This window comes from Pogona vitticeps, chromosome 6 (genome assembly GCF_051106095.1).
Source record: "Pogona vitticeps strain Pit_001003342236 chromosome 6, PviZW2.1, whole genome shotgun sequence".
NCBI classification, from domain to species: Eukaryota; Metazoa; Chordata; class Lepidosauria; order Squamata; family Agamidae; genus Pogona; species Pogona vitticeps.
Window position 1 is genome coordinate 4355635 of NC_135788.1, and position 24137 is coordinate 4379771.

The 24137-nt window shown below is 44.8% G+C and overlaps 1 protein-coding gene across 8 annotated transcripts in view; it reads right to left on the reverse strand.

The window, feature by feature from the left end:
* Positions 1 to 24137, reverse strand: part of ADCYAP1R1 (ADCYAP receptor type I) — a 116533-nt gene that overhangs the window by 32783 nt on the left and 59613 nt on the right. For all 8 annotated transcript variants that reach the window (XM_073002814.2, XM_078378304.1, XM_073002812.2 and 5 more), the window contains exons 4-9: positions 14274 to 14381; positions 7750 to 7785; positions 6118 to 6156; positions 3130 to 3248; positions 1396 to 1493; positions 123 to 255 (exon numbers count right to left, since the gene is read on the reverse strand). In XM_073002814.2, the coding sequence (XP_072858915.2) occupies positions 123 to 255; positions 1396 to 1493; positions 3130 to 3248; positions 6118 to 6156; positions 7750 to 7785; positions 14274 to 14381 (533 nt within the window). The remainder of the gene's footprint in view (positions 1 to 122; positions 256 to 1395; positions 1494 to 3129; positions 3249 to 6117; positions 6157 to 7749; positions 7786 to 14273; positions 14382 to 24137) is intronic.

Sequence of the window (24137 nt, forward strand, 5' to 3'; positions counted from 1 at the left end):
TTACATAAATAGTATTCTCTTTGGGGTATACAAATACAACAAATAAAATACGGAAATCTTATATATCATTATACTGTAGCCAGCTTTCCTATCTAGTCTTTCTTTTTTCTGGCCGATATTACCGTTGAGACAAAGCAGTGGTTGCTATCCTGTTCAGCGTAGAGGACCCCATCCTTAATGAAGACTGATATGGCTCGTAAGATGAAGGAAACGAAGAGGTTCATGTGAATGAAATTCCGTGTGCAGTGCAGTTTCCTAGGATTGAGAGGGGAGGGAAAGACAGCAGAGTAAAAAGACGTTATCCCATTTGTTGACCACTTCTCCTTTTTGCATCCTTCCTTAACATGGTTCCCGCCAGATGTTCCTGACTACAAAGTCCATCAACCCCAGACAGCATGCTCTGTACAGAAAAGAATACCGCAGCCCTCTAATCTCTCCTTCTCTCAAATCTTCTGAGTTCTTCCTTGTTGAGATTCCCCTTGAGATTTTGAGATTTCTCCTTGTCCTGGTGAGATTTCCAGTGTTTCCCTAACTTCTCCCCCTCCCATTTTTCTTATATTGTTTTGTGTAGGAAATTAGGAAATTGTGCATGACTTAATGCCTTTTCTGGTCAGTCCTGTGCCGGAAAGATGCCATTCTGCACAGGAATGGTACTGATCCTGCACAGCTTGAAAATATCCCTACAAATCATCACATTTGCAAGATTTCTTATGAGATATCTTTGTGTGTGTGTGTGTGTGTGTGTGTGTGTGTGTGTGTGTGTGTGTGTGTGAGTGAGTCTTGCTCAGAGACAAGAGATTTCTTTTCCCTCAGTTCTTCTGAAATGAGAACAAAGACACAATGAGCATTATTTTTACCACTACTCATCTGATGGGAATCGTGAGTAGCAGGGGTCACATGGAGCCCCTTGCTTGTTTTTTTAACCCTCTGTCGCCACAACGCTACTGAATTTCCTGCATACCATGCCCTCATTTTTTTTAAACTAAAGAATTAAGAACTTTCTCATGATGATTCTAAGATGTCTGGGGTCTTCTGCACATGGGCCCTGAGCTGGGCTGGATCCCGGCTTCACATTTCCAGCGCTGTAGCTAAAAATCAACCCTAACTAAGCTTACCTGCGATCCTGACAATAGCTCAGAAAATAAAGATTTTCCCAAGAACAACATCTGGTTACAAGGTGGTTTGGAACAGGCAATTAAGAGCCATCAGCTTTACAAAAGAGCCGCCCCCTCCTTTGCTGATATAAACTCATCCAACTGCCTATAATTCTTGACCGTTTTTATGGGGTGGGACAGGCTATGGAGATCTTCACAATGACTGCCCGCATTTCTAAATCGGTCATTACTTCACTGCCTGTTCATGCATCCAGATCCTCACCTGCTGACACCAACTCACCTGAAACGGCATAAAATCACCATAGCTGTGGTGAGCGACACTAGGGAAGTGCTATACCCGACCGTGTACAGAGCCTTTACTGAGAGGTAGTAGTAATCCTGGGGAAGCAAGAGAGGACACAATCATTACTATTTCATTCATTCATTCATTCATTCATTCATTCATTCATTCATTCATTCATTCATTCATTCATTCATTCATTCATTCATTCAACCAAACAAATCATGAGAAAAACTAAAACAAAATACGTTAATATAATAACACAGTAGAACAATAAAAGCATAAGGAAAGCATGGTGAAGGGCTGAGTATTAATTATTAGAGGCACATTACTATGGAGTCCATTAGCGTTCCAGGGAGATGATTCAGGCAGACCTTTGTGACTGAGCCATCACCCTTGCAAATGAAGCCTGTGTTTACTTCCTGAGGACCAATCACAAGGCAAGCTAATAGACAGGCTACAGGAGGCATGAAAAGCTCCTGGTGTCACAGAGTGGGCATTTTTCAGTATTCAAGGTATTCCTTGTTCTAATGATGGACTTTCTACGAAGTTGAGCTTTGCCCAGAGTGCAAAAGTGGGGGGAAAGAAGCATGAAAGCAGTGGCAGATGGGACCCGTAGTAGCACTGCAACAAACGATTTCCCCCAGCTTTCGTAACCACTCTGACATGGTCACATAAAACATTTTTTGCCAATTGGTTTGTTGGCTGTAGTTATTTTTGTAACTAGAACAAATTGGTATGGGGTTTTTTTTGGTTGTTTTATGGTTACAACGTTCCAACTGAACACATAGCAAATCGGAAATAGTTATAGGCCACAGAATCTTACATTATAGAATCATAGAATTATCATGTTGGAAGGGCGACTCCAACCCCCTGCTCAAGGCAGGAATACAAACCAAAGGATATCTGACAACGGGTTCTCTAAATTTCTCTTGATTGCCTCCAGTGTTGGAGCGCTCACCGCCTCTCAAGGTAACTGGTTCCATTGTCATACTGCTCGAACAGTGAGGAAGTTTTTTTCCTAAAATTTGTTTCCTGTAACTTGAGAGGAGGGCATGATCTGTTCCCGATCACCTCTGAATGCAGGACATGCAACAATGGGCTCAAGTTACCAGAAGCCATATATAGACTGAAATCATGTTGTTGAGCAAGTCACAACTAGAATATGTCCATTGAAACATACATTGATGAAACATACAGAGGAGTTGACTCAACAAAACCCAACAGAGTAGACCTTTGGTTGAGATGGGCAGGATAGAAATCCAAGAAATAAATCAATTGATTCAATGGGCCTACGGTAGCTGTGACTTACTGGACTAGTGAATGGGACAGAGTGGAATTACAGAGACACACATAGAATCATAGCATAATGGAGTTGGAACAGGGCCTGTAAGGACATTGAGTCCAACCGCCGTCTCAAGGCAGGAATCCAAATCAAAGCAGATCTGATAGATGGTTGTCCAATTTTCTCTTAAATGACTCCAGCGTTGGAGGGCTCACCACCTCCCACTGAGATCACAGAGTCCGTCGTCATACTGCTCTAACAGTTAGGAAGTTCTTCCTGATATTTAGCCTAACTCCAGCTTCCTGTAGTTTGAGTCCATTCTTATATGTCCTGCACTCTGGAATGATCGAGAACAGATTCTATCCCTCCTCTGTATGATTACCGTGCAAGTAGTCATACATCCAGGACCGAGACCCATCGAAAACAAGCTGATCTAAATTTCCACCTACCTGGTCAGGATCGCTGTCATTATAATCAATTCCACAGGCATCGTAGTAATGAGGGAAAGGGTCCGACCAGCCGTCCTCGGTGCAGTTTCTGCTGACGACTTTTAAATCTGAAGATCCACCTGTCAGTTAAAACAAGCACAGGGCATCGGTACCAAATGTGATGATGGACCCGAGGAAGTTCATACCACATTCCCGGAGCAGGAAAAGTTACTTTTTTAGAAGCTATAGCCAAAATCCTATTGCTGATTTACTGTATGTTAACAGAAGGGGAATGGTGAATGTCTTGCCAGTAGAGATGGGCACGGAATGAACCCAAAAAGCGGATGAACCAGGCTGGTTCGTGGATGATTTCATGACCCATCTTGGGATCCCATTTGGCCGAAGCAAAACGAAAGGCCGAACTTTTCCCCCCTTTGCTGTTTCATTTTCGTTTTGCTTCAACAAAACGGGATGCCTGCCCAACCTCTTCCATCGAGTCCAACCCTACCTACTCCTGCCAGCTTGTCGGCCGCTCCCACCCCTGCAGGTATCATCCTCTGAGCATGTGCACATGGTGGCAGCAGAAGCATGTAGTCCCCTCCCAGCATGAACTGGAAAACAAACTGGGAATGGTTTGTTTTTCCAGAGGTTTGCAGTGGTTCACGGTCAGCCATAAAATGCAAACCACCAGCGCCCATCTCTGTTGTTGTTATTTAGTCATTAAGTCATGTCGGACTCTTCATGACCCCACGGACCAGAGCACGCCAGGCCCTCCTGTCTTCCTCGGCCTCCCGGAGTTGGATCAGATTCATGTTGGTCACTTTGATGACCCTGTCCAGCCATCTCGTCCTCTGTCGTCCCCTTCTCTGCTTGGCCATAAATGTCCGGAAACATAACCAGCACCCTGCCAAAGAGGCGCAATCTGTGGCTAAGACTCACGCAACTTAATGCGCTGTCAAGTCAATTCCAAATTACGGTGACTCTTGATTTAGGATGATGCTATAATTTGGGTGCCAAGTGAAAACTGGCCTGTTCACCTAAGTGTTTGAGGTAATCATGCCTTGGTGTTGAGTCTGTTGAATTGTAAGAGTTGCCTTTTTTGTTGCTCGTATTCTTGTGTGGAATTCGTTCAAATCACTTTAAAGTGGCCATTGCTTTTTTCACCACTTGCCCAAGATTTTCACAAAAGAAGGACAGGATAAAACAATGTCGGTGGATATAGACAAATGCAGATTCTAGCCAGAACAAATAGCATTTGTCAGTTGGCCATAAAGGGGTTAAAAATACTTCTCCCCCCCCCTCCCTCCTGAGGCCGATGTTCATTTATTTCTTTAAAGCTGGGTGGAAGTTCCACATAACAGGATGTAATGTCCAATTTGGCTTTGAATGCCCTGGTGAGGCAGAACGCTAATTAATTTCTGGGCATATAGCTCTCTCCTTGCTGGATGGAGGCTCCAAATATGAACTCATTTAATTTTCAGTTTCCGGGATTGCCAACTTGAATGAGGCTGAAGCCTTTTTTCATTATCCCAGAAGAACAATGGGGGGGGGGGTGGCAGGAGCTTTGACCTTCAGAGGGACATTCTTTCTGGCAAACCCTTTGGAAACCTACGGGGAGGGGGGTGTCTGGGCCGACAGATGATGACTCTCTATACGGGGTCAAACGCAGGAGGCACCCCTGATCCCTCGAGTCTCCGGATCACCAGATGGTTCGATCAGCCCCAAAGATTCCATGGATGGAGAATCTTTTCAGTGAAATAGCGATACAGCGATAGCTCTTGCCTTCTTGCGCAGATGTTGAAACAGCCATTCTCAATCTATTTTTTTTTGGGCCACGGCCATAAACATAACATGAATGACATATATTATAGGATTGTATAAATTGTATAACTCAGAAAGTGGTTGTGTGAAGAATTGTTTCCAATCTGTGGCCCCCTTCAGAGGTGCTGGGGGCTCCAGAAGTCCATATGATCCCCATTGAGAAGGTCTGTTCCAGCTGCCCAGAGAGAAAGGCTGGTCCCATAGAATTATTGCATAATGGAGTTGGAAGGGGGCCTCTAAGGCCATCAAGTCCAACCCCATGGCTCAAGGCAGGGTTACAAATCAAAGGATATCTGACCTATGGTTGTCTCCCTTTCTCTTGAATGCCGCCAGCGTTGGAGCGCTCACCACCTCCCCTTGAGGTCATGGGTTCCATTGTCATACCACTCTAACAGTTGAGAAGTTTTTCCTGATATTCATCCTAAATCTGGCTGCCTGTCGCTTGAGCCCATGATGACGTGTCCTACTCTCTGGGAGGATCGAGAACCGATCCATTCCGAAGGCATCTGACAGAATGTTTCAACCGCGTAGCCCCTAATTCTGCTTTGCTAAGATGCCAGTTTGGTTTAAGAAAGTTCCTGGACAGTTTTCTCTGCCTTCTTTCTCTAAATTCACGCGTCTCTCCTGGACAAACGCTTTCTTCCTTGAGCAGCTGCTCCATCTCTTCGATCTAGGTGGCTGCTCTTTTCTGGATCTTTTCCAGACCAACAATATATATATATATATTTTAACCAGGTACAACTTGTTAGATGACTCCCCAAGAACCCTTGAGTCCCAAAGATTCCATGGAATCTGAGCGCATGAACACATTCAAGTTTTGGGCCTTGCAGAAGCCCTGTGGTGGCGCAGTGCGCAATTTCGCATTGCGCACTGTCTCCTACTCTTCTAGCACCCCTGCCAACGGCCGGGTGGTGGGGGGTTGGGGGTTGGGTTCACCGGTGTCTTAGTAATTGTTGTTACGGCAATAAGTATAATTTATAATTGTGTCCTCACTAGATGGTGGCACTTGAGAATACATTTTCATAATACCACGCAAAGTAATAGGCTGCTAAGCATCCCACTATAATTAGAATTGATTAGGAAATTAATATCCATTTAGCTTGAGCTCAAAATCCTTTCCTCTCCTTCTCCCGAGTCAGGTTTAGGGGAGGCGGGAAGGACGCCATTATCCTGTCGCTTTCTTCTTACCCAAAATGAGGTCTGAATTTTTCAGCATCTCCAAATCACCTGGAGGAAAAAAAATGGGTGGGAGAAAAATATGCATGAGAATGTCTTATTCACAGAGATGCAATCTAATGCTTGACGAGACATAACCTTGCAGATCATTTCCTGATTGGCTGTCCCCTTTGTTTCTTGCAGACAAGCAACTTAATCCTACATGTTGTGGCTGCTGCTAGACTGTGGAACTCCCTCCCACTGGAGGCCAGGTTGACTCCATCTTTGCTCTCCTTCTGCAAGCAGGTCAAGACCGTCCTCTCCAAGCAGGCTTTCCCTCAGTGACGGAAAATGGATTGTTGTACCTTAATACTCTGAATGTGTTGCTTATTTTTTGTATGGCATTTGTTTGAGCTTTTGTAGCTAGCTTTATTATTGTCGCCTCGGTGGCGATCTTAAATGGGTCGTTCTGCCTTCCTGCTTTGCATGTGTTGCTTTTATTTCCTGTCTTTTAATGTGGTATTTGTTTGATCCTTTTCGAAGTATTTGTATTTTTTTTTTTGTGCTACTGCTTTTACCTTTAAATATTGCCTTTTAATTGTGTAAGTTCCCTTGGGTCCTTCTTAAGGAGAAAGGTGGAATATAAACAAACAAACAAACAAACAAACAAACAAACAAACGAACGAAGGAAGGAAGGAAGGAAGGAAGGAAGGAAGGAAGGAAGGAAGGAAGGAAGGAAGGAAGGAAGGAAGGAAGGAAGGAAGGAAATAAATGAATGTCTAGCCCTCACAGGTGTCAGCTTCTGCCTCATTCTGACCAAAGAGTCAGAGGTTTGTTCTGAAACGCTGTCATCTATAGGCTCTATAATGGCAAAATACTTCAGTCTTCCCCATTTATGCCATTTCGACTGGACAAGACACTTTAAGGAGAACTTTTCAAGCCCCGCAAGATTCCCAGCCTCCAGACAAGAAAGAGAGAGATAATGAGCGTGTTTTTTTTTCCTCACCAGGATTTCCATAATTTGCCCAAACTGTCTCTGTACAAAGCTGGCATCCTTTCCCCTCAAGAAACAAAGCCCACATGGAGAAAGTGAGCACAGAAAAACTGGCCGATTGCAAAAAGACGACATCAACCCTCCTGTGTATCGAATCCTTAATACTCCGTGCAATAAAGCAGAGCCATTACTGTTTGGCGCAATCTACTTTATTTCGGCTAAAACATAGCTTCTGCCATTTTTCTTCTTGTTCTCTTGCTTTATGAAGAATACAGACGATTTTTTAAAGTGTCCTATGCAATGAGGATGATGATACTGTGCTTCCTCGCGCTTGCTTGCAAGGAAACAACGAACAAGAATTTACATCTCTGATCAAGACAATTTAGCACCGAGAAGGAAGTTGCCATACTAGGGTCTCGGGTAGAATGGAAACGGTTAATGCAAACAGAAAAATACTCCTTGATTAAAGAGAGAGAGAAAGAGAAATTATACCACTCAAGGGTATGGAAAGGGGAAATAATAAGGGACTGGATTCTGCTACTCTGATTTATTTGTCCTAGTAAAGATCTTTTGGATGAGTTTCCCATTTGCACCCAAAATAAGAGGCATCCAAGATGCGCACCGCAATTTGTTATACGTAAATGCTGTTTCTACTCATACCAGACCCTTACCTGGTTCAGCGTAGGCCATGCTATTCACATCCCAGCCTGGAAGGAGAAGAAAAGAAGAAAATGTAGCATTATATTTCCAAACAACAGAATGAAATTTAACAGGGATAAGTGCAAAGTTCTACATCGGGGGGGGGGGAATAACAACAAATGCCCAGTGACAAGATGGGGGAAGACGTGGCTCAGCAATACAAGGAGTGAGAAGCATCTTGAAGTTGTTGCAGATCAAAAGCTGAACATGAGCCAACAGTGTGACGTGGCTGCAAACAAGGCAAATGCTATTTTAGGTCGCATTAATAGAAGGATAGTCTCCAAATCCCATGAGGTCCTCGTTCCCCTCTATTTCGCACTGGTTAGGACTCCTCTAGAAGACTGTGTCCAGTTCTGCACACTGCACTTCAAGAGGGATGCCAACAAACTGGAGCAAGTTCGGAAGAGGGTGACAAGGAGGATCATGGGGGCTGGAAACCAAGATCTGGGAGGAAAGACTGAAAGAACTGGACAAGTTTAGCTTTGAGAAAAGAAGACGGAGGGGAGACAGGAGAGCACTTTTCAAATATATGACAGGTGGTCATCCAGAGGAGGGGCAGGATCTGATCATCCCTGAGTGCAGGACATGCAACTATAGACTCAAGTTACAGGAAGCCAGATTTTGCTTGAATATAAGGAAAAACTTCCTTACTATTAGAGCAGTACAACAACAGAACCCATGACCTCAGGGGGAGGTGGTGAGCACTCCAACCCTGGAGGCTGTCAAGGGACAATTGGACCACCCTTTGTCAGATCTGCTTTGATCTCTATGACTCTATGGTGGTCTCTCTCTCTCCAGCAACTAGAGACCTTTAGAAATGCCCCCACGGCTGTCCTTGTTTTAGGTGCTGCGCCCCCCCCATCTCTCAGAGTCAGCCAGTCCCTCCAATAGGAGGAAAGATGGAAGCCCTTGGGACACGCTTGCCCTGTTGAACTACAACCCGTTCCCCAGCAGGCTCATCAGCAGCTGACCAGGTGGCGAGAAGAGGAAAGAGAAGCAGGTCCCCCCCCCAAATCTGACCCAAACACTGGCAGTGCCTCATTTAGTCACTAGATGTCCTTGTGCACCGTTAGATTTTTTTTATCCAGATGTGTCACGGTTGCACAACAGAGAGCAGTAAATAAAAAGAGATTAATCCGTACATCAAGGTGGCCTGTAAAATGTACCTGGGTTTCCTAAAACCACACAGTTCTCCACTTGAAATCGATTCAGATCTTACTCCATTTTCCCCCAACACCGCCCTGTTTAATGTTCCTCTCCATCAGCAGTGTGTTTGTGTGTGTCACTAAGTCCCCTGTAATAATTCAGATTTGGCTTTAGCTTTTTTTTCTCTCCTAACAATTGAATTTGAGAGCCAAATTGTTACTTGGCTAATGAATGAGTTGGATTCTCCTTCTTGATTCTTTCCCGGGGGATGTCAGGAAAAGTTCATCAAGGACTGTAAACAGCCCATCTAATTAACACTCCTGTTACTCTACCATTGTTATCCTTTGTTATTCTGCCATTGTTGATTTATGACAGAGGCTCTCACATTCTTTACAGCACAAGCTTCTGCTGGAGAACTGCTCATCAAAGACACGACCATCACAATTCATCATAACATATAACACTCACTTCCTTATCAACCAACCACAATTTCTGTATTCCGCTATCTATACCTTGATCCCATGTATAAATTTGCCATGCTATATCTCCTTCTCTTATGTCTGATGAAACAGATTTGTTCATGAAAGCTCATATGAAAAAATATTTAAGTAAGTCTTTAAGGGACCACCACGTTTTTGTCTTTTTTAAAAACTTTTTCTTTTCCTTTCCTCTATAAGGCATCCTCCTCATTCAAGTTCGCATAGTGCGGTTCTAAATCTTATCTAGGGACTAAATCTCCACGTCATTGTTATCCTTCTCATCCTACTTTCCTCCTCCACTTCATTTTGAATAATTAGTTGTAACAAACTTCACTTCTAGCTTCTCATTCTGCGACTGAATTATTCTAGTCCTCTGCATTTTGTAAGTTTCTAATAATAACCTTAGACCTGCAGAGCTGGAAGGGACCCTCTCGATCATTGAATTTAGCCCCTGTCAAGGGGGCACCGAGGGGGAATCGAACTCCCAACCTCTGGCTCCACAGATGAAGAGTTCAACTGCTGAGCTATCCAGGAGTTTCATGGATTCTTGGTTTTCTATTCATTTGCCTTAAAAATTCTTCTTGTTGTTGTTTAGTCTTTAAGTCGCGTCCGACTCTTTGTGACCCCATGGACCAGAGCACGCCAGGCCCTCCTGTCTTCCACTGCCTCCCAGAGTTGGGTCAGATTCATGCTGGTCGCTTCGGTGACCCTGTCCAACCCTCTCGTCCTCTGTCGTCCCCTTCTCCTCTTGCCTTCACTCTTGCCCAACATCAGGGTCTTTTCCAGGAAGAATCATAGGCTACTTGGCTTTAAATGGCACACTCAATTAAATGCATGCAGCTTTGTATCAATCTCTAACAATGCTCAATGCATAATATGCAACATCAGGCAAAATCCTGCCACTTAGCGTGGCAAACCACATTAGGGAAGGCCCACTGAATCAATGGGGATTTAGCACACGTTGTTACACTAAAAGAAGTCGCAGTTCGAATAGGTCAGTCTGTTTGAATCAGCAATAAGGTAAAGGTAAAGGTAAAGATTCCCCTTGACAACTTTTGTCCAGTCGTGTTCGACTCTAGGGGGCGGTGCTCATCCCCGTTTCCAAGCCATAGAGCCAGCATTTTGTCCGAAGACAATCTTCCGTGGTCACATGGCCAGTGCGACTTAGACACGGAACGCTGTCACCTTCCCACCGAGGTGGTCCCTATTGATCTACTTGCATTTGCATGCTTTCAAACCGCTAGGTTGGCAGGAGCTGGGACAAGCGATGGGAGCTCACTCTGTCACGTGGATTCGATCTTACGACTGTTTGGTCTTCCGACCCTGCAGCACAGGCTTCTGCGTTTTAGCCCACAGTGCCACCACGTCCCATCTACCCACCACGTCCCATCTACAGAACGTATACAGGAGCCATATTCCATTGATCCAGTGGGCTTACTCTTGCGCAATTTCCTACGCTAAGCAACAGGATTTTTCACCACCGTGTAAGCAACATTTCTTGTGTGTAAGTGGGCAGGGGACCGATTCTGAATATAACACTGCATCTTAAGAGGGATGGCTTAAATCTTCTCCGTTATCATTAAAAAAAAGAAAAAAAGAACATCCTAATTTGTTCATTTTCCCAAGGCTAAAAGGGAGGGAAAAAACAGAATTGAGCCTTCCCTAAAGGAAGTTTGAAATGCCTTGCATAAGTGTGTGGAATACATGCACTCAAAAATGTTAATTTCCCATCTGCTTAAGGGGCAAAGTTGCCACCAACTGACACTTCCACGTCGTCCTGGGACGTTGTTCCCCCTTATTATGCCTCCGGGCTTTCTTCATTGGCCTGATTTTGGCTGATGCATTAAACTACCGGAAAGTTAATTGGATTTACGCTTCTTTGCACTGGCAATCAAAGTCAAGACTCTCGGTGTGTATAATTGCCGAGAGACTGAATACTCCTGGTTATTCTAGTTCAGAGCCGGGAAGCAAGTCACCGGATCGTCCTCAGACTCGTTGGGTGTGACTACGCAGCAAGGGAAATGGGAATGTACTCACATTGTAAAGCCACACCGGAGAATTCGGGTTTGTCCAATTTAAGTGGCCATACAGAAAAACAGGAGGCTCCCCTGGTTCGCTTGCAATTCTGAATAAAGCCCTGCAGGTGGCGCCATTACAAAGCAGTGCCTTTCCTATATCAAAAGGCTTCCAACATCTATTTTCTTATTTTAGTTATCTCATTCGCTTTTTAAGAAACCCTCTGACCCTCGGAGACAAGCTCTGTTTATTAACCTGTAAAACAAAAAACAAACCCCAGGAGCGTTGCCCATGGAGGAGAATTGTGGGGTAACAAAGTGGCTTGGGAGCCCTTGCATGTCCATGCGCTAGACTGAACTTTCTTTTCTGCATTGATTCTGCATTGAAATTAACCTAAGACTACTTATTTCACCTAAGTACCTTAGATGTTATTTGTTGCACTTAAAAGCAACTTTGCAACTACTATTTGCATTACTAATCATTCCAAAAGTAACTAGTTGCATAGATTACAATTTACCCCCAAAAGTAACTAGCTGCATAATACCCTAAAAGTAATTAGGCTAGGATTAGCTGCATTTGGGGTCAAAGAGATGAGGAACAAAGTTCTTTTGACCCCATATGGCCAATCCTTCCATTTTGGGGCTGTGATTAGGCTAGACACTCCATGTTCAGCCCCCTGACCTATTTTAAGCATGGCGCATTTATTTATTTATTTATTTATTTATTTATTTATTTATTTATTTATTTATTTATTTATTTATTTATTTATTTATTTAATGCCGCCCATCTAGACATGTAGGAGGGGAAATGGACTGAAAGGAATACTTGCGCCCCCTAGAGGGAGCAAATGTAATTTCTGAAATATCAAAGAGATAACATGAAGGGAGGTGGTCATACATGGTCCCAGGCCTTAAGCAGGGGAGTGATCTTTGACAAGGAGGATCCATAGCGGCTCTAACAAAGCGCGAGACCCCAGCGACACACAAAACTTTCAGTCCTCTTCTTCCCTTTATGAGAAGAAAAGAATTTCATCTTTCCAGAATCTGGACATGGGCTCCCCTCAAGCACCATCCTGCCTTGCAGAGTGTTTCACCGGCCTCGAGTTCACATGACATTATTTTACATTGCTCTAGGTATTACATTTTGAGGGTTCGAACCTCACCTCAGGTAGCACTTACAAAGCCAAGCCATACAATAGGAACCAAAATAAACATTGCAGCTTAATGCACCTTAATGCTTCTCTCTCTCTCTCTCTCTCTCTCTCTCTGCTTTTTGACTGATGTTGCAGGAGCCGTCGGCCTCACGGGTAGCGAATGTACTCATCATTTTTAAAAGAACCCAACCGTTGCTATGGAGACTCCAACCCATGTTGGTTATCAGGGCGGGTGGAGGAGCAGGGCCCCGATAAGAAAGTGTACCAACACGTCGGCGATCTGTATCGATCGATCAGTCCCACCTCGCCAGCTGTGGAAATGATTCCCCCCCCCGCTTCCCTCCAGCTTTTACGATTCGTTCCTCTAAAAACGGGCATCAATTCTGACCCCGTCTTGCACCCTTGAGCTTGGCCTTCATTTAAACAAACACAGGCTGAGACTCAAGGAATACACCGAAGCTTTGTTCAAACACCACCCGAGATTTCGAAAAGGACATCTCTCCGACGAAGAATGTTAGCCGAGTCGTCCTCTAGGCAATCTTTCTTTACACAGAATGTTTACTTTCTGGACGGAAGTTGATGGTGGCCGCTCTTACTGATGGCAAAATTCGGTCCCCTTCAACTCCTAGCTTTGGTCTGCTCTCTTCTCATACTCGCTGGTTATGAAACCAGCAAAACAAATACACGAAAATAAAATAATTAAAGCTGTGGGTAAATTTTAACGAACTGGGACCTAATTAATTTATGTTATCGTGTTAATAGAGTTTGATCCTAGTTTGGGTGAAAGTTAATAAACAGTCCTAATTAGTTAAGAAAAAATAACTAGATGATACTAAGCTCTGCTAGAAAGGAATGAGTGACAAGACTCGATTTCGAACCCATCTGATTCAATTTGTACCAGAATACTTTAGACTATTTGTATTCATCTGTATTTTTCCGAATAGTGTGTGGTGGGGGGGAACATAAACGGGGAAAATAAACTTAGTGCCATCACCTACTGCTTTACCTCCAGTGTGCAAGCAAAGCCCACACAAGTTTTCTTTCATCTTTCCTCCAACACCTCAAAGAGGAACAAAATTTGGGTAGCTGAGGTCCTATTTTTAATGCTGCTGTAACCTAATGAGATCTGCAGCTGCCTAACAGCAAAGGGGAAAAAGATTCTGGAGTGCACACCGCACCCGACTTCTTAAACAATAGATTCAGATTAGGCATCCTTCAGTCTCAAGAGACTATGGGAACATGCTCTGAATAGAGGACTTGGAACAGCATCTAGTGTGGCTGAGAAGGCCAATTCGAGAGGGACCATCCTGTCCACACTGAAGACAAATACAATCTGTCCCCTGTCTCCCTAATAAATAAAGCAGTGCAAATAGCTCTCTCTCTCTCTCTCTTTTCTCTAACTTAAGAAAATGTAAGCTGATCTGGGTCCTTTAGGAGACTGGTGTATATAAAATAGATGGATGGATGGATGGATGGATGGATGGATGGATGGATGGATGGATGGATGGATGGATGGATGGATGGATGGATGGATGGATGGATGGATGGATGGATGGATGGATGGATGGATGGATGGAATGTTAATTGAACAGAAATGTAGGTATAAGTTGTTAATTATATCCAAGATCTGATTGTGAACAGGCTTTTTGTTTGACACTAATGCAACATTAATACAGTAAAGGACTAGATAGCAAAGTATTACCATAATCCAAGTTCACCATTGTGAAGATTGCTGGACATTTAACATAGACAACTTCACCCACAAAGGCAGGCTTCCAGCATGTGATGTTATCCCACATCCCTTGGCATCCTATAGAAAAGAAGAAGGAGGGTTGTTGATAAAACAATCATGGTCTAGATAGTACAGAAACTCAAGTTTACTAACAAGTATATATATTCTAATCAACTACAGACGTTGCTTAGATCAGGTATGCTGGTGACTCCAGGTTCACAAAACTGGAGGGAGAGTTTGAACCTTTCAGGAACTACCCCACATCTTGAACCCCATCACCCCATAGGTTCAGCTCCTTGGGTAGTTCATGCAAAAAGTTAAGACTAAAACTTGAAGAGGATTCACCCCCCCCCCAAAAAAAAAACTAGAGTCAGTAGCTTCCCCTGTCTTGGAAACATCCCACCAACAATTGCTGCATGCTTTGAGTGGACATAAAAATGACCTGACACTAGTACAGCACTAAGACAGTAAAGAGCTAGAAAGACTAATTAACCCCCTCAAATCTCTCATGACAGCACAAATTTCAGGCACACAGGATCTTGGTTGGCTGGATTGAGATCTGCAGCTGCCTAACAGCAATGAGAAAAAAATTCTTAAGTACACATCCCATTCTACTTCCTAAAAACTATAGCAATGCAAAGAGCTCTCTTTCTCTCTCACTTGCTTATCTCTAGGAAAATCTGCACACATTTTAGTTCTATCCCATAGGGATGTCACCATTACTTATGATTTATTCAGTTATTTAGGCTTTTGTCTGAGTCTGTTAGTTGTTTGTGCCTTTTTATTTGGGTGGGTGGGAAGGTTTGTTTGGTTTGCTTTTTGCTTTTTTTTGTCTGTTGTTTGCTACAACCACCCAGAGTAGTGGATTTTCACATGACAGACGGACGGACGGACGGACTGAAGGAAGGAAGGAAGGAAGGAAGGAAGGAAGGAAGGAAGGAAGGAAGGAAGGAAGGAAGGAAGGAAGGAAGGAAGGAGCAGATGATGGATTTATGGAAGGAAGGAAGGGGCGAGCAGATGATGGATGGATGGATGGATGGATGGATGGATGGATGGATGGATGGATGGATGGATGGATGGATGGAAGGAAGGAAGGAAGGAAGGAAGGAAGGAAGGGTTGAAAATGGGTCATTTAAAACTCGTTTAAAACTAGAGATTTCATGAGCATTTTTTCTTTTTATATGTTAATTTTTTTAAAAAAAATTCTGATTTTATACTCATGCAGTTTTTTTTGGAAGCTGCCCAGAGTAAAAGCTTGTTCACTAAATGGGCAGGCTATAAGTCTAAACAAACCAACCAATAAATAAATAACAAACTCCCTGCAGGGTCTTGACCAAACAGAGAGCAAGTACCTAGAGACAGACGGCTCTTTGTCACCTATGGAAATGTCACTCTCCATCATCTGCCAAAACACAGAAATGATCAAAACCTAGGAGACGGGGCCTCGGATCCTTCCAACCGGACAGCCTGCTCCTCCCTCCATCCCCAAACTCCTTTGTTCTCATCCTTTTGAGGGCTGAACGGGGTGGCCTGCCTTGAACATTTGGCATTCTCTTTGCTGGGAGACTTTTTGAAAAGAGAAAGAGCGCCTATCGGATCTGAAACACAGCAACCGAAAAAGAAAAGCCGGAGGGCAAGTCGCTCTTCAAAAACTTGGGATGTGTCGTGAGAGCAAAGCCCCCTTTTTCCCCGCTTCAGAATGAGAAATGCTTTATGTGCAAGACCATGAGGATCACGTCTCTCCTGTTTTAACCCAAGAAAGTGAAAGGAAGCCATAGACAGAGTTACCTACATCAAGGAGGCATGTTCGTCCCAACAAAGAAGTGTTGAAAAAAATTATTTACAAAAATTTAATTTTTTTTAAAAAAAGTTTTTTTTAGGAAGTAATAAGTCATGTTACTTCTTAATGATGTTCTTTTAGGACATGTCAAAAAAAAAATCAATTCCACACCCTCTCCTCTAAACACAACAATGGCCGGACCAAACTTTGTGTTCTGCCATCTTGTCTATGTCTCAAACCACAGATCAAGATGTAGAAATTCAAATATCTGGACCGGTTTTCTGCCACGCAGAAGAAGAAAAAAATTCCTTCAAAATTAATCTGTGTGTGCAACATGCCTTGTGTAAACATCCACATTTAAATGGGTGCAAAACACGAAAAGCTCGGTTTAAATGGGGGGGGTGTCTTTGGCGTGGCATCGGGCTCTTAGAAAGGAAGCCTCAGGGCGTACCAACACCAGTCTGAAATGGCCTCGTTTGACCCGGACTTTGGGTTTCGTCTGAATCCTGTGCACCAAAATTGAGACGAACTGACGGAAAGTTTGCAGAGAGACTGGCCTTTTGTGACAATCTTGAAATTAAATGAAAGGGAGAGGCCATTGACTGTTTTCCGACGGCATCATTTCTTCTAAACAAAGAAGCCTTGTGAGTTTAAAAGGGTAGGATTTGTCTAGCCATTTGGATGAAGGTACCGGTTCTGTAATCTTCTGGGCAGTTGTTCGTATACATCTGATGACCGAGCAATTTATTTGCATTAAACTCATTAAATTTGCACGTCCAGCTCATAGGCACCAAATCAGGCAGGTGCAAACAGGTAAACCTTGTTGAGTAAACCGCACAATGAACAGACGAGAGAAGCTTTGTCTGCTTCCTTCGAAATCTATTCCTCGACTTCGCCAGCCGCAGGACGTCCTTCTCTAGGGCGCTTTATTCGTGAAGCCCGTTTTTCTCTCAGGGCTGTGAAAAGCTCTCCTTTTGAGGTCCCTCAATAGCATCTAAGAAGGTGTAAGGCCGGCGCCAAGTCATTTCCTTTGCAAAATATTTCACACCATGAGAAAATGGGTATTTTGAAAGGCTGGGATCTCTTCTCTGGGGGAGGGGGGGAAAGCAGACTTTTCAATTCGGTCCAAGTTACTCCCGCTCCCCCCCCCCCCATCACTGGATGGTTTTTCTGGGCAAAATCCAACGGTGAGTATCACCTAGAGCAACGGCATTGAATAAACCAACAAACCAATGAATGGATGTGACTTATTAAGCCAACATTTCGTATATCCCATTGATTGAGTGGGTCTACTTGAGATGGGACTAAACCATTCCATTTAGCCCTCGGTGCTCAGGGCGAGCTTTTCCTACTTTCTCTGGAGCATCTCCGAGACCAATCAAAGTTCTTTTCCCACTTCCTCTTAGGGTGCACGTTGACTTGTGCTGGTAATAGGTAGAGTTTTTGGGCTGGATTCCCAAGCAACACTACCCTGAGAAGAGTCAGTCTTGACACGCTCCGTCTCACACCGTCTACGGGCGCCTCTGGATGCTTTCGCACCCTCTTGAGCTCTCCTAGACGTTGAAAAGATAGCTGAAGACAGAGAGGTTACGTGGGTGCGAAGCTCTTAAAATGTGCCCATCAATGGCGTGTGAGTGTCAAGATGGGGTTTTCTGGGACTACAACCCAAAGTGAGTGGAAAAGACCAGTCTCTTGTGTTTAGTCGTTTAGTCGTGTCCGACTCTTCGTGACCCCATGGACCAGAGCACGCCAGGTCCTCCTGTCTTCTACTGCCTCCTGGAGTTGTGTCAGGTTCATGTTGGTTGCTTCGCAGACACTGTCCAGCCATCTCATCCTCGGTCGTCCCCTTCTCCTCTTGCCGTCACACCTTCCTAACATCAGGGTTTTTTCCAAGGACTCTTTTCTTCTCATGAGATGGCCAAAGTACTGGAGCCTCAGCTTCAGGATCTGTCCTTCCAGTGAGCACTCAGGGTTGATTTCCTTTAGAACTGATAGGTTTGTTCTCCTTGCAGTCCAGGGGATTCTCAAGAGCCTCCTCCAGCACCACAATTCAAAGGCATCAAGTGGTGGTGAAGAATGTGTTGGATGTTTGTTGTTGTTGTTGTTGTTGTTGTTGTTGTTGTTGTTGTTGTTGTTGTTGTTGTTGTTGTTGTTGCTGCTGCTGCTGCTGCTGTTGTTGTTGTTGTTGCAACCTCACATACTCCCTTTAGTAGGTTTGGCCTGGGAAGAACCTTTCTTGGTTGGGTTGACTGTCAATCTACCCAGCACCAACCAATCGTTACTTTCCTGACTCTTATTTCAAAGAGAACCCCACCTCTCTGCTGAGTACTTTTTCCTCCTCTCAGTTTGCGGACGTCTGTCGATGAAAGCAGTTGTGTTTGTCAGTTTGCTGTTTGACCTGTTCAATGGTACAGTAAGTGATGACACATTTTTAGTCTGCTGCACAACTAGAGGAATTTAAAACCGTGCAACAGAAGGTGGTGGCTCTCCCGTGACAGCACACTGCTCACCTTAAGCCTTGAACACAGAGAGTTTCTAGTGGACTTGTTGTTGTTGGTTTGTGCTATCAAGTTGCTCTCGTACACATGGACAAGACGGTTGTACACATGGACATCTCCAGATGGTCAATATAGAAATCAAATAGACTGTGTAACTGGAACTGATTTCTGTGTGAATCAATTCCAGTGACATTGATCTCTATGTAATATAGAATTAATCTAGAAATAATTACATGGATTTCTATATACATATAGGAATCAAATAGATTATGTAATTGGAAGCAGGAGATGGAGAAGCTGTACTTTCACAGCCAAAGCAAGACCAGGAACAGATTGCGGTACTGATTATGAACTATTAATATCCAATATTAAAGTAAAGCTGAAAATGAACACTAAAAGAATTGCAGTGCCAAAATACAATTCAAACAACATTCCTGCTGGATGTAAAGTTGTCATAAGGAACAGATTTTGCATTACTAAACTGTGTGAACTAGTAATAGGTCACCTCAAAGTTTTGGTTCAGTAGTGTAACCATTAGACCACACTGCCCCTCCAGTGGAGCACTGAGAATCTTGAATTGCAAAGGTCAAAAAGCCTGGTTTGTAAAGGGACAACTTTATGGGACAGGATTTCATTTTACTTGTCTCTGCTGAGGAGGGGGCTCTATGGGGGTTCAGGGACCATCAATGGACAAAGAAACATGCCTTGGAAGTAAAACGACATATGGGTACAACAATTTTATCTGGAAACTGATTATATCTGGAATGTTAGAAGTTAGGCTTTTCCAAGTTCCTGTCACACCATTTGTATCTCATCAGGTTTCTGCTCTTGGAACAACATTTACTATTCTCTTTGTGAGTCAGAACAGCTGTTGGGTTCTTTTTCCAAGAGTTGCTACTGCTCTACCAGACACAATATCTCCATGTATATACAGTACAAAAGTATGGATGAATAAATAAAAGACGACATCCATGTTCTAGATTGGAGAAACTTCATTTTCTGCTTGGTCCCCAAAACGTTGTACGTTCACTTTGGGGGAGACATTAAATTAGGAATTCTTTGACCCAGTTACAACAGTGATGGAACTGCTGGATAGCTTAGTGGTTTAGGAATCTGGCCGTGGAGCCAGAGGTTGGGAGTTCGATTCCCCCCATCTGAGCCTCCTTGACAAGGGCTGGACTGGATGATCCCAGAGGGTCCCTTCCAGCCCTGTAGATCTAAGATGATGATCTTAAACTCCTGTCGGCATTCCAGGATCGCCATTGCCTAACTCCTAACTCTGATACCCAATCCCCCCAACTGTTAAAGAGTTTGCCGACGAGACCAGCCTTTCGGGCTATCTCTAAAAGGAGTCAATGAGGACCCCCAAAGCAGAAACATTGCACGCTGGGTGTGACATCAGACGGCAGAGAACATTAGCCCTTGCCATAGAACCGAATCCTTCTAAAATATCCCAGAAATGTCTCCCAGATCTTTTCCTGATTTGGGGCAGTTTTTTTCCCCCAATGCTAAAAGGTGGTTTAAAAAATGCCTCTCCCAAAGCATTGTGGCTAGCCGTCAAAACTTTAAGGTTATATACAGTAGGGCCCCTGTCTCCATGGAATCAGTATCCACGGTTTCACTTATCCATAGTCTGAAAATATGAAAAATATTAAAAGAAAAAAAGGAGAAAAAATAGTTTCACATTTATTAACAGAATGGCCACTAGAGGGAGCCAGAGACCATGTTATGAATACTTATTAGTGGCTGGTTCTGGTAATACATGTAAAAATGATTTTTCCCTTGATTTTTTTTCCCTTTCCCTTTTCTCCTTTTTTCTTCAATATATATCCACTATTATCCACGGTTTTCAGTATCCACGGCGGACTTGGAACCAATCCCCAATGAATATGGGGGTCCCTACTGCATCCTGGTTTTGTGCTTTTTGCCCCGCTCCCCAGTCGCACCGTGTTTGTTTATTTATTTATTTACATTTTTACCCCACCCATCGAGTGGCCGGGCCACGTCTTTGGGGAGCTTACAGGATCATGACATAAAATTCAACAATAATCAAGATTAAAGCAACACACGACCAAGCAAACAAACTCTCTCCACACATTTATATGATGAGCTAGAGATGGGGATGAACCGTGCGCTGGCATGGTTCAGTGGATCAGATCCACAGGTGTTGCGTGGGTGTTTTGGATTTCCTGCCCCACCACTTCCTCTGCGTGAGCGCCCACAGGAAGAGGTGGGGCAAGGAATCTGGGGTTCCCTGGCATCACCTGTGGATTCAGTCCATCGATCCACACCTTGGTTCATGCCCAAACGTCCTCCCATCTCCTGGGGGTATTCTGGGCCTTGTAGTCCAGACTGTATTTCCAAACTGTGATGAATGTTTATCATGTTCGCCCTCCTGCACGTCCACCATCATTTTCTGCCTTTGTGCTGCAGGGTCAGAAGACCCGCCGTTATAAGATCGAATCCACATGACGGAGGGAGCTCCCGTCGCTTGTCCCAGCTCCTGCCAACCTAGCCGTTCGAAAGCATGTAAAAAGGTGAGTCGATAAACAGGTACCACCTCAGTGGGAAGGTCACAGCATTCCGTGTCTTTTCATGCTGGCCATGTGACCACGGAAACGGTCTACGGACAAACACTGGCTCTATGGCTTGGAGACGGGGATGAGCACCGCGTCCTAGAGTAGGACAATATTGGACTAAACGTCAAGGGGAACCTTTACCTGACTAAATTCGATGCCAATCTGCTTGCTGAAAAGACACAGCCTACCAAAAAGCAAATCAGTCGAAGCGAGCCCCCCCCCCCGTGCATTGATTTCATTCTAAACAATAAAATCAGCAAACGACGGGGAAATGGCTGGATGATGGGGGAAGAGAGACGATCGGCAATCTTGCTTTTCCCAAGTGCTGAGGGAGAGACGAATTCGCAGACGAGCACTTTGGAAAAACGTTTCACGCTCTGGAGCGAGATGGTACCTCACTTCTCTGCCTGCAGTGGTGAGAGAACTGCCGCTCGCGCGGCCCCTTGGCTTCCACGGCCTCATCAATCTCCTGTCCTTCCAAGGACCTTCGGCAAGCTGTTCTTATTTCCCTCGGCCCCTCTGGCAGGACAGGAGCTGCAATTATGTCCTCCACGTGCGCCTCTGCTCTTGCAGAAGGGCACGGTGAGAATATATGCGCTCCCTTCGTTATCACGAAATGCAGAGCCACGCCGAGCTCCCCTCCTGCCCAGTGTTTCTGTTCAGTCCTTAGTGGGACAGTCCTGAGTGAGTGGCCAGGGTGGGGGCAGAACCAGGAGGCCTGGGGGAAGAAGCTGAAGGGCCATATCAAGAAGAAGCAGTCATATGTTCAGTCGTATGTTCAATAAGCTTTATGTTACTAGTCCCCTACTATTCAGCACTGGTTAAGCCTCATCTAGAGTTCTGTGTCCAGTTCTGGACACTATACTTCAAGAAGGATGCCAACAAATTAGAAGAAGTTCAGTAGAGGGCAACAACGAGGATCAGGGGGTTGGAAACCAAGCCCTAGGAGGAAAGATTTAAAGAACTGGGCTTGTTTAGCCTGGAGAAAAGAAGACTGAGGGGAGATAGGACAGCACTCTTCAAATAAATGGAAGATAGTGGAACACCGGAGGGGCAGGATCTGTTCTTGATCATCCCAGTGTGGAGGACACATCATAATGGGCTCAAGTTCCAGGAAGCCAGATTTAGGCTGAATATCAGGAAAAATGTCTTAACTGTTAGAGCAGTAGGACAACCTCAGGGGGAGGTGGTGCGCACTCCAACGCTAGAGGCCTTCAAGAGAAAACCGGACCACCATCTGTCAGATTTGCTTTGAGTTGGATTCCTGCCTCGAGCAGGGGGTCAGACTTGATGGCCTTCTAGGCCCCTTCCAACCCCATCGTTCTAGGATTCTACTGACAGCGCTCAAATTCCAAAATGGAGGTTGAAGCTGTGATTGTGCACCAAGCAAAGGAAAGGGTGTGTGTGTCAGTTCGGCGATTTTCCTTCATTGAGCCTAAGGGTGGATACCTGAGGGCTGGATGCGTCCCTTAGCAGCTGTTCACGTGGCCACATTTGCTGAGCTCAGGAAGCAAAATAAGCTTTTATCTTTGCTAGAACTGTAATCCCAACTGGGCTCAGCATGTCACGGGCTCCTTAGCTAGCCCTCTTCAACCTCCCAGGGAGCCAGAATTGCTGTTTCAGCATCACCGGGATGCAGTGTTTCTAGCCAGGCAAGTCACCCCCTCAGTGGGAACTGCAAAATAGTCGACCTGGTTGCTTCTTGCATGACTAACGGTGCCGGAGAAGCAATAACCCCACTCGATTGCGTTAGTTCCCGGGTCCGTATATAATCTGGAGGCAAGGGGTGATCTTCTGAAGTGCACAAGGCACTAAAAAAAAGCATCTTGTTTTATAGACTGGAGATAGCAAGATAAGCTAGGGAGTTAGGTCTCTGGCTGCTGAGGATGGGAGTTTGATTTCCCCCAACTGGACCTCCTGCAAGGAAAGCCAGCCTGTGTAGCCTTGGGCAAGCTGCACCATCCCAGAGGAAGGGAATGGTAAAGCACTTCTGAGTACTCTCTTACATGGAAAGCCCTGGAAAGGATCACCATTCCGTCAGAATGGAATTGATGGTATAGGATTACTCTGGCTGGATAGGTCTCTGGCTGTGGAGCCAGAGGTTGGGAGTTCGATTCCCCCACTGGGACTCCTACGAACAGAGCCAGCCTGTGTACCCTTGGGCAAGCTGCATGGCTCTAGGGCGCCCCTAGTGGAAGGGAAGGGTAAAGCACCTTGAGTACTATCTGCCTAGAAAACACCGAAAGGGGTCACCAGAAGTTGGAACTGACTTGATGGCATGATGATTATTTAGAGAGTGGTTCACAGCAGAACGGCTCTTCCTAAGCCAGCCAACGCACTCCTGGGGTGATGGCAAAGGATGGGGCATTTGCTACCCTCACCGCTCTGCCGCCTGAGGCAATGCCCCCTCCAACTCTGCCAAGATGACCTGCTTGAGGTGGCCCACGTCCCCCTCCATCTTGGCTGCTCAGAGATTCCATGAGATACAAGTCTGGTTTTGCATTCCGTGCCCGTTCTGCCCTTCTGGCTCCTGCCTCTGTAAAGGACGTGCGTGCTCTGTCTCTTTTCTTCTCTGCAAAACAAGGAACGCGCAACCTCGGCCTCCCCAGCTGCCTCATTTAATAAGCTTTCCACTCTTTCAGCCAGCAACGAGAGAAGGGGTGAGAAGGGCCGCAAAACCAATAAGCGCTCTTGCGAGCACCAGGGCCGACACATGAGGGAGCAAAATCTCTTTAGACAGAAGGAATATAAGGGAGACGGGAGTTGAAGGCAGGAGTGGGCAAGGTCAGAAGGAGGAAGAGGGCGGATGTTGGTCTCCTCAGACACCCCATTTATGGTGGAGGTTGACCTCTGAAGTCCTGGAACCCATTTCCCCCAAATAATTAATCTCAGTTCCAAGAAGGCAGAAAGGTCCATGAGTCTAACCAAGAATTAGTGGGTCCATCCCTTTATTAGCCAAGATTTTGAGTCCTTCAAG